Source organism: Bombus impatiens, unplaced genomic scaffold, assembly GCF_000188095.3.
Source record: "Bombus impatiens unplaced genomic scaffold, BIMP_2.2 scf_0670, whole genome shotgun sequence".
NCBI lineage: Eukaryota > Metazoa > Arthropoda > Insecta > Hymenoptera > Apidae > Bombus > Bombus impatiens.
The window spans coordinates 516,071-529,388 of NT_177089.1; the positions used below are offsets into that span (position 1 = coordinate 516,071).

The 13,318-nt window shown below is 34.9% G+C and overlaps 2 protein-coding genes across 9 annotated transcripts in view; one reads left to right on the forward strand and one right to left on the reverse strand.

Annotated features, from left to right (window-relative positions):
* Window positions 1–12,561, forward strand: part of LOC100743601 (spectrin beta chain) — a 39,154-nt gene extending 26,593 nt beyond the window's left edge. For 2 of the 8 annotated variants that reach the window (XM_003492283.4, XM_033322791.1), the window contains 10 exons: window positions 31–122; window positions 217–321; window positions 397–539; window positions 759–817; window positions 1,390–1,446; window positions 2,987–3,085; window positions 6,228–6,383; window positions 7,141–7,408; window positions 7,721–7,903; window positions 11,093–12,561. In XM_003492283.4, the coding sequence (XP_003492331.1) occupies window positions 31–122; window positions 217–321; window positions 397–539; window positions 759–817; window positions 1,390–1,446; window positions 2,987–3,085; window positions 6,228–6,383; window positions 7,141–7,408; window positions 7,721–7,903; window positions 11,093–11,096 (1,166 nt within the window). In that variant the 3' untranslated portion in view covers window positions 11,097–12,561. The remainder of the gene's footprint in view (window positions 1–30; window positions 123–216; window positions 322–396; window positions 540–758; window positions 818–1,389; window positions 1,447–2,986; window positions 3,086–6,227; window positions 6,384–7,140; window positions 7,409–7,720; window positions 7,904–11,092) is intronic. The other 6 variants (XM_012389910.3, XM_024370175.2, XM_024370174.2 and 3 more) reach the window with 6 other exon arrangements.
* Window positions 3,373–4,889, reverse strand: LOC112213460 (peroxiredoxin-2-like). Its single transcript, XM_033322794.1, has 2 exons — window positions 4,548–4,889; window positions 3,373–3,746 (listed from the first exon to the last, which is right to left on the reverse strand). Exons 1-2 carry the CDS (start codon window positions 4,840–4,842, stop codon window positions 3,373–3,375), a joined length of 669 nt encoding a protein of 222 aa, XP_033178685.1. The 5' UTR covers window positions 4,843–4,889.
* Window positions 12,562–13,318: the final 757 nt, after the last annotated feature.

Below are 13,318 nucleotides of genomic sequence, written 5' to 3' on the forward strand. Positions count from 1 at the left end.
CTTATTAATGATGTCTGTGTATTATTGTAGTTTTGGAGGTCTATCAATTCGCAAGAGACGCAGCGGTTGCTGAAGCATGGTTAGTCGCCCAGGAACCATACCTTATGAGTCAAGAACTTGGCGTAAGTAATGTTAAATTAATTTCTAACATAATTCTTTAACGATGTTAATAATATTTGATGAAAATTAATGATATAATAAATGTAATTGTTACAGCACACGATCGATGAAGTGGAGAATCTGATTAAGAAGCACGAAGCGTTTGAAAAATCGGCAGCTGCTCAGGAAGAAAGGTTTAGTGCCTTGCATCGACTCACTACGGTTAGTGTTTTTTCTATGAATGAGAAATATTGATTTGTACAATTTATTCAATGAAAACATTTGTACGTGCTACAGTTTGAGTTGAAAGAAATGAAGAGGAGAGAACAAGAACGAGAGGAAGAAGAAAGACGCAAGAAGGAGGAGGCCGCAGCAGCCGAGGCAGCTCGATTAGCTAAAGCAACACCGGTAACTAGTCCAGACGAACCACCGAGCGAAAGGTACCATTAAATTTTAATAATTTTCATTATATGTTTTGCTTCGTATTTAGCTAGTGAAAAATACTTACAATTAGCCAGTAATAAAATTATAAGTAGCACTGGATCTAAGATATAATAAAAAAATTATAATATAAAACGAATAAAATATTGTAATGGTAACTAGGAAATAATATTAAGGAATATAAGGTATAACAGAGTATAATGATTTTTGCATAACAGAGCCGAAGCAGAAGGTGTACCAACTGGAGAACGTCCCGCCGGAGAAGACGAATCACATGGTAAGATAATAACACATGTACTGCATAATGTCTTTTTATCTAAAGACAGTTTGATAAGAGTGTCGTATACGTTGCATTGTAATGTTCACTTTTCAGTGCATTAGAGAATACGAATATCTATTCAAAAAACCGATTAAGATACCTAAGAAAGATAACATTTTCTTTAGATGCTTTAAAACGATATTATCAGTAAATATCTCAATCTAATGTCTTGCAAAAACAACGATAATGCGGGATTGATGATCGTTGAGCGCTCGATTCTACTATAAAGAATGAATAGAAACGTTTTTTTTTCTCTTCTTTTTTTTTTATTGTTGTACTAATACAATATGTATCGTCCGATTTTGCTTTCCACGTATTTTGTACACTTAACTCTCAGGCGACTGGTTTTACAAACTGGTTTGTTTGGATAAGCATGAAATTGCTAACAGCACGTTTATTTTTGCCTTTTTCTCTTTCCAACCTATTATCGCCATTGTGACTCCGTTCCAAATGGAAATCCAATGAATCCCAATTATCGATTCTATCCTATAACGCACCTTAAAATGCGGCACGGAATGCACAAATCGCAGTGGCACATCGCAAGGCTTCTACACGTACACCACAACCTCAAGACAAGCCCAAGGAAGGTGAGTGTCCTGATGAAACAAATATCGTCATCTTTTCGCTAGAAATTTTGTCTTTATTTCCAAATGATTATTTCAAACAGATTGTTTTTTTTTACCTTTTATGTGACTATATATATATATATATACATGTGTATCTATTATATGATCAACGTCATATAACGTATTGTGTTTGTACCATTTTGATGACCATTTAATGCATTACACATCTGCTAATTTATTTATCGTATTTTCTATTTCATTTCTTTGCACAATTCATTTTTACATCACTCGATTTCTTTCATTGTGGCTAACGAAAAGTGCAAAGAATTAAAAATCTTTTTCAGAATATAGGGAAATCATTGTATGTTATGATACAGTATATCTTTTACTAATTTTATTATCGTTTCTTAATGACAACACTCTATTAAATATCAGTGCCTTTTTTTTTATAGAAGGCGATCTAGTTTTTCGAGAATGTCGTGCAATTATATGTTGCTGAATGTTTGTTCAGCAGTAGTAACTACGTATCTGTAGTTGGTCTATAAACGAGGCTCTGATATTTGATGATTGAATTGCACTTTATATATAGATCCCGCTATATCGATCCTTTAAGCTGGTGATGGAGCATAAAATCAAATCATCTGGCAGCGTTTTACAGCAGATTTTCTTTAGTTTCTTTCCATGGAAATATTTGCCCGAATTGTGCAATTATATTTTGTAAGAAATAATGTAAACCTTTTACTCTTTGCAGAAGCATAAAAACTAGCTTCTGAAATTGTAATTTGATCTTTACACAATTCAGGTCATTCTCATAAATTTCACGTGTTCTGTCTTTCAGCATATTCGTAGGCAAATTACTACTGTTTCTCGCTATAATCGCAGCTACGAACCTTTACTTGCTTTTATTAACTATTTTTAGCAGGTGATGGAGTTATTCTACCTGAGACACACGAGTATTTAAAAAAAAAATGATTAATAATATTTCAACCGACATCACGAATATTTTTCAATTAAAATTGAATTTTGCATGAATTATGCAGACATATTCAATATTTATTATATCGATTATATACATTCCTATCATACACGAGTTAATATAATAATTTTTCAAATAAAAGTGGTGGGTACAAATTACGTAAATTAAGTTCTTTCTCTCGATTAATAGTATACAACAAAATTTAATCTTTATTTGAAAGGTAAGCACACACAGTGACTTATATGAAAGTTAGTATTCAAATATAACTTGAACTTTGAAGTATGTTTGTATGTGTATCTAACATCTTTCCTATGCAATAGCAGATGCTTTTAGAGCAGCTTGTCTGTTTATTGTTGATCCATCGTAATCTAAAATCCTTATTTCATCTTTGTTTCATTCCACAGTGCTTAACAATCATTCATTATATCTCTCGGAGTGTTCTTTGCTTATTTTAACAAATAATTTGAAAAATGTATTGTTTAGTTGGTCGTGTTAGATGTTTTGCTTTCATAGAGTGACGCCTTCATTCTCAGTATAATACGATTCCAAAGTATGGCATGTTATAATCGGTGTGATGGTATATAGTGCATGCTCAGAAACCTGCACGTCTATCCATGCGAGGAGAAGAAACACCACCTGCCACCACCCCCTTGAAACCTTCGCAGGGTCTGTCTAGTCCAACAAGTAAGTCCATTTTAAGGATCAATGTCTTCTTTATTTGTCATTCACAAAAAACTTATAAAATATATCATACTAAAAATTATAATCCAAAGATCAATAGGTCGTCTAATAATACTCGAAGAATTCTTTTCCAGAATTTCATCGCATTAAAATAATTAATCCCAATATTAAAAAAAGAAGTACAAAACATAGAGAATCTCCCTCTGAATAAGATTAAACTTGGAAAAGCTCTGCTTCTTCAGTGGCGTTCACGAAGATACGAATTTGCATATACATTGGCGACCTAACGATTACGTGCTAAAATAATTTAGCTCGTCGCTTGTATCGTTTAATTTCTCTCTTGGACCCGCAGGACAGACGCCTCCAAATTCGTCGATGAATTCACACGCCTCCAAGATCCTCAGAGTCTCGTCGACAGAACGAGACATGGAAATCTCACTGATCGCGATATGTCGAATCAATTGGTTTCTATCGATGACGAACAGTCCCTTAAGGCATATTCCTTCTTTTTCATCCAGTACTCCGTACATTCTCGATATATTCTGATTCTTATCGGATAAAAAGGGTATTTTCATTTCGCCCAGACCACCTTGCTTCCGGGGTGTAATGATCCATGCTAGATGTGCGTACGGAGAATCCGTAGAAATGGCAATTACCTCGCAGCCTGTTTGTCATTTCCAGCGAAATTGGTATTATATAATAATTGGTATTATATAATAATTGTACGAAGTAGAGAGAGATGCAAAAGATAACGAACAGAGTAACATATTCAATTTATGAATGTATAATTATATATATGTCGGAGATGAAAGAACATCGGGATTTCCCGTGCGGAATGCTGGGAAAAACCCCGATACTCTAGTCCAGACTTTTACTATAGCTGCACTTAAGTAATAAAAATAAGAAATAGTTTTAATGTTCCAATCTGACTTTATGACGATAGGTTCGGGCTCGATGTGACATAGCGGGTCACTAGACGTAGCCACGGTCACGGGAGGGACGTGTACCCGACAGAGGTATGAAATGATCATATGGCTCTCCTTGAAAACAAAAATTGACCCGAGAAGTGGGGACAGGAGCATATAAGGGCAGTTTCTTTTGGATTACGGGTGAGTTAGTTTGTTAGTTAGTCGTTGGACGAATTGCTGATTGAGAAGTTACCCGAATCGAGTATTACGTTGATACTTGTCCTCCCGTGGACCGTGGATTCGTCATCGAACCTGAATTCGTTGTCACCATCATCTCGACCATCCTATCGCCATTATTCATAGCCTCTTGTAGTGCCCCCATTTGTACCGATAAATATTAGCTACATCCGCGACGGTAGAGTAAGTAAAGGTTCATCGAACGCCCCAAAATGCCATCTTGACTCCGACATATATATATATATATATATTTGTATCTTGAATTTCGAAATTAAAAGAGGAAAGTAAAGGAAAGAAAATAAGAGATAAGTAGCGTATACCTAATTTACTGAATTCTTCGATACGATCATTGAATTGTATGATTTCCGTAGGGCAGATAAAAGTGAAATCGTAGGGATAAAAGAGCAATATCAGATATTTTCCCTTGTAATCTTTCAGGCATATTTCTTTCATTTTTAAGTCAATTATCGCGATGCCTGACCAGGCTGGTGCTGTAGTGGACAGCGCTGGTACCACGTGTACTTTTGGTTCATGCGGCTTTTGCGGTTGTTCGCCGCAACACAAGTCGCTCTGTTCTATTTTGCCTCTAAGAAACGGGTCGAAAGTCGTCATCATGCTACGTTATAGTGAAATTAATAGCCGTATGAAATCGATATTTCTTTCTATATAAACGCGAATATTGGCTAATATCGTTTCCATGAGCGAAAACAAAAGTTGGCAGATTTTCTCTATAAAAATGTCAATGTCACGGTAAACAAAGTTCGAAAGTTTCTTCCCTCCTTTTGAAAAACACGATGTTCCACAACAAAATCTAATCCTCACAGTATTTTTACTCTTCTTTATCGTCGTCAACAACCACATACGTTGGGTTGTTGCGACGTTAAAACTTATTAAAAGACAACGTTGCGAAGAGGAAACGAGCCATTTGTACAGTATATTTCTTTTTTCACATTCACAATTTGTCCAACTTGGACATTTGGTAGAATTTTTTATCTGTTTGATTATCATGTGGGTGGCTACCCCCGATGGAGTACCATATTCGTGTTTGTTAAGATATATCCTTTGTGAGATCTGCTGGGTGTTTCCTTTTTAGTCTTCTTTCTATGGCTTTTGTACAGTATATGACCTGTCGTTATTGATTTAGAATTTTCAAGGAATACGTTAAAGCCTGTTCCGAGCGCTAGATTTCCGTAGCAATAACATCTTTATACAATAACTTTGTAATATACGGAAGATATAGGGAAATAGAAAGATTGTAGAATTTTAGAGTTATGTCTTTCATAGTAGATTATTAATTACAAATTAATATTACGAGGGAAAAATATGATAAGGTTTCATGAAACAGATACGTTAGCAAATCAATCACGAATATTATCATATCTTTCCCGCGTCGACTTTGATTAATTTCTCTGATTAAAAATCATCATCATCATCTTTTTTTACTTCAGTAGTAATAACACCTACCTGTTTAATAAATTGTCCAGCAGTTAGAAAATCTGGCAAAGTAGAGAAACAGTGAAGTTAAGAGATTGAAAGGATCGCTGTAACAAACAATTTAAATAAACCAACAAAAATCAATTAGAGATCAAATAGCTTTTTCGAACGTGTTATAAATTCACAATCGAGCAACATTCTAATAATATCGCGATCATTTTGCAGTAAATACGATTTAAACATTGGAACCTCGTTCTTGTTATCGTAAACTCGTCGATCGTGCTTTGCCTAATTATAGTAATAAAAAAAAAATCATGTTTGATAAAAGATTCGATGGAACAAATTTTCGAAAGCGGATCATATTTTTGCCAGAATTTGTATCTTGGCGGATAAAGTGAGTCTCGCATGAGCATGCGTTGCATGTGCAGCAAAACGATGCGAATTTAACAAACGTTCCTGTCCCTTACCTTCCTTCGACCACAATTCTAAAATAAAACTAGGCTGTCGATGTGACTCGATGTAAGTAGTTAATAACGTGGCGTGTGTTACGTGTGTCGTGTTAAAAGCTCCGAAAGGTGGAAGCGGTTCCGAGTCTGGTACTTTAAGACGTAAGGAACGTAGTCGCAGCAAGTCGCCGTTCAGGAGTTTCCGCTGGAGAAAATCCGCCAAGTCGCCGAGTTTAGATCGAAGTGGCGTGAGTGACGATGAGCGCAGCATTTCCGGTAAGCAATTCTATTCAAACATCGTGCACACTGGAGTTTTTCTGCTACCGTTATGCCTACCCACCATTTTAATTACGATAATAGCTCGTTAATATCTCTTTAAGTTCGCTTGACAGTGATATGAATTTAATAAACGTTCGGTCACACCAAGTAAACTTAATGGAATTAACACTAGTTGATAATCGATCGAAATATATTAATAAATTAATTAACACTTTATTTAGGTAGTGATACGAGCCTCTGGAAGATGAACTTTCATATCGTCGAGCAACTATTAAACATTTTGCTATTCCAGCTTCATTGATGATCGCAGGAAGCGTTTCCTTAATTTCCTGAATTGCGTACGTGTGTCTGGAATACGTGTACGAGGGATGTTGAATGAAACATTAGGAATCTGGGCTATGGAAACGTTAATAATGTATGCATCCTTCTAATCATACGTGATCAGAATCAAGTTTACGATTGGTGCTGTACGGTGAATGCGTGTACATGTTTGGGTATCTCGATTGCATTCCGGCATTGTTTTATAACGTCTATCTGATTAACTGTTCAGGTCTTCCTACTTGAAATGGATTCCACCCAATGAATGTATAATTGTGTTTGCAGTTGTGTTACATGTTCGAAAGGAAACTGGATGTTGTAACGTAGATTACGTTCTTTTCTCTTTAACTCTTCGCATACTATTCGCCAAGTAGTATAGTTATTTTTATCTTCTGTCGTTTGTCAGTTTGACTTTAAATTAAATTCGATTTTACAGAACAACGAAGTCCCACCGATGATGAATTCGAGGGCGTGTTGCAACGAAAGCACGAATGGGAGAGCACAACGAAGAAGGCGTCTAATCGGTCCTGGCACAAAGTGTACATGGTCGTTCGTGGACAGAGCTTGTTTGTATATACCGACCAAAAGTCATACAAGGCAGCGCCTGATCAACCGTACAAGGGAGAGTCTCCTCTGGACCTTAGAGGAGCGACTATTACTGTGGCGAGCGATTACACTAAGAAGAAACATGTCTTCCGAGTAAAGTGAGTTCTGCTTGTAGTCCCAATATGGCAGAGAGTGGGAAGAGGAGCAATATTTGGTTGCTGTTTGGCTTCACGCTAAGAATTTATATCAACGATTAAGGAGATTTTACAAAAACTTTTGCCACAGGGTCTGCAACTTTGTGATTTAGTTTGACATAATTGCCAATATATTCATAGAAATTACATAATATGATGAATACGTATTTTGCTTGAAAAAGTTGAGAATCCTGCTCTCTTCTTCCTGTGATCATAAACGTACAATTTAATATAAATACGATAGAGAAGTATCGATTAAAATTTCATATCTTTTAGGTCACAAAGCGGATCAGACTTCCTATTCCAGGCTAAAGACGATGCTGAAATGAACGACTGGGTTACCGTGTTGAACCAAGCAGCACAGGGTACATCAGGTGCGGGTACGTCTAGGGCGCACACTCTACCCGCGCCTACACAAGCCGAGACCAAGCGGCGTAGTTTCTTCACTCTCAAGAAAAAGTGAGTCTCTCGTTAGAAGTATCTGAAAAAAAAATTCGGCAAAAAGGCGACCGGATGACCGCGTGGGAAGATACGTAACGCCAACATATCACGTAAAGTAAAAAAAAAAAGAGATAGAAAGAGATTGATGGAATTCGATAGGAAACGAAATATCATTAGCTAAACGCTTCGTTGTTCAAATCTGTTATTTTCGTTTCTTTAATCGTCGTTTCTTCTTAAATCGATTAAAAATTTTATAAAAACTTCTCGTTATTCATGTCATCTTCCGTGTCATCTGTTCTTCATGCTGATGATTGTCAAATCACTTTCTTTTACCTTTACGAGTCCATTACGAGTGCTGTGTCAATTTTTAACGCGAATCATTGTTAGTAAGCATCGTTAATTGCTCGTATTGGAGCATATTTACAGGGTGTGTATGTTTAACTATGGACTTTTTAATGTTTTTTCCTTTCTCTTGCATTAATCATTCAGTAATCTTCGTTTTTCGCTAGCTTCTCGTCATCTGTGCATTTCTGAGAGCTAAGTAAAACTCCGGTTAAAAGTTCCAGTTAAAAAGCGTGTTCCAAAATGTAGGTATTTTACAAATATTTTGCTTCGTTTTCAAAATATCATTGATCATCGTTATACGAGTGGCAAGGTGATCACCTCGGACCGATGAATTATTCACGATTGTTCTAAAGATTCGAGGTTTTCCCGTGTCATTACCATCTCACGGTATACGTTTAACGCTGGCAGACATTTTTCCATTTCATTCGATCACATTTTGCATTTATCATATTTTAGAAAAGCCAAAAAGTAGAAAGTGTGAAACCAATGAACTGTAAGAAAACAGTACACAATTGGAACAACATTTAGAGAGATTGCGGTGAGTCGCATAAATAATCATTAGATCATTTTTACCGTCGTACTACTGCACGATTTTCATTGATCATCGTTTACCAATTTTCTTTTCTCTATCCTTCTGTTACACCTTTTTTTTCTTTTTCTTTGGTTACATTTAATTAGCATATCTAAAAAAGTACAAGAGGAATGTTCTTCCAATTGTGAATGCGGAATGATATATATTATAATCGAAGTTCTCTACAAAAAGGAGAACCTGTACGTGCGGTGCTTAACTGTGTTTCATATGCGCGACCGTAAAAAGTTCCTTAGATAACGTTCAAGTCGCTAATTACAGTCATAACTCGTTATCCGTTATACATATATACTGTGCTCCATAATTATAAAACTACCCAAAGTTTTCAATTTTTGTACGGTATGTTCGCTAAAAATGGGGACTAACTATAGAACCAGCGTAGCAGAATATTTTACTATAAAGAATTGAAATTAAGGTGAAATAAAATGAAACTGTAACAATAATTTCTACAAGTTCTTCTTTTATAATTTTTATAACTTCTGTTTGCTTTTATATGCTTCTAATTAGATTTGGCGTTGTACCTATATAAAAATTGAGAATCTTAGGCTGGTCTTATAGTTATGAGATGCAGTATATATTCTTTCGAATGATAGCATTTATTAATTTTGAGAAAGATACGATAGCAATCTGAAGTGAAGTAAAAATTTGACATAAAAAGGGAGTGTTAATTTTTACTTTACTTTTTGCAAACACTATTGATTCTGTGAAAAATTCTACTCTCTATCTATAGAATCTAGCGAAGCTATGCATAATTGAGTGCTAGAAAGATTTGCCAAGTTACATGTTCCGGCATTAGTAAATTCTGAAGTTATTCTATTTGAAGGTTCTAGAATTTTATAATTGTATAAATTATATAATTTAGCAAAGTCGATAAATGTCATTTGGATATAAACGTGTATGGATTATAGAAGACCAAATGAGAAACTAGAACGCAAATTAAAAAATGAAAAATATCGTATTTCAGCAAAGGATAGTTTTAATTTCACAAAGTGTAACGTGAGCGGATCAACGAATTGCGATGGATGATTATCATCCCTAAGCGAGCAGCTGTACTTTAGCGACAAAACATTTCCAGACATGAAAACCGAATATATGAAATGTACGAGTCAAATTTTGTCTCATTCGGGAAAAAACAAGAGGAAGAGAATATGAAACACAATCATTTTAATCATGTCACCAAACAAAGCTCAGTTCACAGGCGCTTTTTATCAGCATTTTTCATTGCTTTTTCATGAAACATTTCTTTCGTTCGCTCTAGTATAATGTATTGTTATTATTATATATATGCGTAGACACACATGATTTATTGTATATCATTGTTGGATTATATTGCTGCCATCCTTTTGTCATTGCTTCGTTATGTCATCATACATATTATATCATTTGTTCACGCTTCTTTGCTGGTCGGAAAAAAAGAAAATACTTTCAGAGAAATCATCCTGGTTATCAGTAAGATATGACACTGTTGCCTTCTACTGTTGGAGGTAAATTTTGGCTGTACACGCGACTTACATAAACGCGTGCAGCTCCTAAATGATAGAGCTGATTCGTGCATATGTACTTTAATTGCCCAGATTTGTGTGTAGTATCCGTACTTGCTCATGTCAAACCTTGACAGATAGTGTTATAGCACTCATTTAGCAGCATTAAAAGATATTTTGAGACGTAGTATTATTATTCCCATATATACAGGGTGACCTGTTTCAACCTGTCCATTTTACTATTTAAAAATTATGTGTATTAGGCTAAATATTGAAATCAAATGCAATTATATTTCAAAGCAGATTTGAAGACTAAACATTCAAAAAAGTGGAAAGGTAAAAAACAGGCTGCGCTATATTTCCTTATGGATACTTGATACGCATTCTTGCTCAATATCGTGCGTATTAAATTTTAAAGAGGCTAGAGCGGTACGATCTTTAATTTTGTATATTTTAGTTTACCATCGAAAAAATATGTAATAATATTCTAAATGTTATTTAAGGAATATCTTTTTAGATGAAGTTCGCTAGTTTAAAAGGAAACTTAAATCTTGATATATATATTTTTTCTTTTTCATTTCAATTTATAGAAATCTTAAAAAGTTGTTTAAGAATTTGTTTTTATTGACAATTTTATGAACTATAGAAAGAGAGATAAGACTAATTTAGCTCTACGCCTCGTGGATAAGAAATTACCATTGTTTTCCAAAGAAACACTACGCACACATGCCTTCTACGTAATACGCGTTAACATTTTTTAATTTAATGTTTGCTTTGTTTGCCAATTTTCAGCTAAACTGGAGCAGTGAAGTTCGGTATAAGCCGCTCAGCACAACACACACAGTTTAAAAGAAATGTTTCGTCGCTCTACGTGGTTAACAAATAAATAAAAAGGCAGCGCTGATTGTAAGAATTAGGAGACATACACGCGGACATGGTGTTTGGAAAAAAAAAACGAGAAAGAAACAAAATCGAAGGAAGACTCGACTTGTTATAAGATCCGTGTCGATTTTACGAAAAATGCCTACCATCTTCGATAACTATTCATCACGAAGAAAAAAAAAAGAAACTAATAGAAAATATTTAAGCAGCTGTCTGTATGTATTTAAAACATTTCACGCGCGCGTAGGCCATTTGAAGTCTTTAATTGCGTTTTTTTTAGTTTCTTCAAGGAATTTTCGGACACTTTGCAATATATCGCTAGTTGAGAAAGTGACACACAAACACATACAAACATTCGATGTCCCACGTTAGCGTGATCGAGTTTACTTGAACATGGATATTAATTGTCAAAATTGATTGCCCATCTTTCTCGCATACTCGCATAGTGAACTACTGAGTACAAGTTTTAGATTTTGTAATTTAATACGTGGGCGTATCTTGCGTTTTGATATTATTTTACAATGTAGCCAAGGCGATCCTTCGTTTGTCTGTAATATTTAGTTGATACCATAGTTGATATCAGTTACTGCAAAAGTTCTGCATATTATAAGTCAGATAAGAATTCGATTATAAAGTTAATTCAGACTGTTCGGGATAAGCCAGTAGATCACATTTTCAAGCAATGACACGTAACGAATCGAATAACAGCAGTGAAACGTGATAAGCTCGATAAGTGATCTATTTTTTACAGTATGTATTTGCTAATATTGCTTCGAACAATTTTCTATGTTTCTACGAGTCGCGTAAATGCCATTTTTGAACAGACGTTCGCTGTTGAACTCGAGAAGCAATGCCTTATGAGATATAACTCTCGTTTAATTGAAAAGTATCTTCTAGCCCTTTTTATACTACATAGATAAAAATTTGTAGCAGCTTAGAGTGCTATAATGTTTCTATTTTAGAAGAAACTCTTATTAGAGCTTGTGCAGTAACTTGATACGCGTTGTTGCTCTCGTCTTAAGAAGGAAAGAAACGTTGTTCTTTAATTCATGATATCTGCCTTGTTTTATCAATTTAAGCAGCTCAATCGATGCACGTGTTCATTTGTAAGGTCTCTGTACACCGGTATATACACTTTCTCTCGCCCAGCACCTCTTTTTTTTTAATTTCGCGTTTCTCCGCAAACGATTCGTTTGCGTTTCGATGACTGCCATATATATATTTAAGCGGCACACTAACTTGGGACATAATACATATATAAATATATAAATAAATATATAAATATTATATATAAATATAAATATAAATTAGCTTTTAAAAAATTGTTAAATATATGCTACGCCCTAAGGGAATACGCATTGGAGGATTATAAAAAAAAAGAAATGGAACACACATTGTTTAATAATTTTAAGAGTTTCCTCTTATATACGATCCCAAAATATCACGATTCGACGAAATTAAGAATAGAACGAAGAGATAATATTTAATTGTTCTTTATACATGTTTCTGCGTGTGAGATGCAGTTTTTATCAAGCGAGCTTTTATCAACGAGAAGAATCGGGAATGGTATCGATTCCATTTGAAGCGTCCCGCTTGATATTAACTGATATCGTATTCACGTTGCGATTTACGCGATTGTTAACTTTCGTATTCTTTATTATTTTCCTTTTGTCTTATCTTTTGACATTTTTAAATATTTATCACGGTTGTTTTTTGTTTCATATAGAGTGTAAGAATGGTTTAAGGTCGAAACTTAAGAACCGCGTTTTTGACCATCTTTTTCAGTGACGATTATTTAAGAACTATTCATTTTTACTAAAAGCTCTCGCCCTCTTTTCTGTTCAGATGTTGTCCATTTACAATGCGACTCATTTCAATCGACGTCGACTTGTTCCATTTTTCTTGGAATGCACTTTTTCTTGACGTGGTAATAATCATATTTCTCTCGACGATACCTCTGAGTAGCACATGTTGGGAATACGTTTGTAAAACGTCTCATCTTTTTTACTATATATTGTACTGTGCGCTTCACTAATTTGTACATACGATCATGAGTAACGCAGTATACGCCTAGGCAAGAAGAACGAAACGCAGTAATTAACGATCTTAATCAAAAGAAGAAAGAAACATACAATG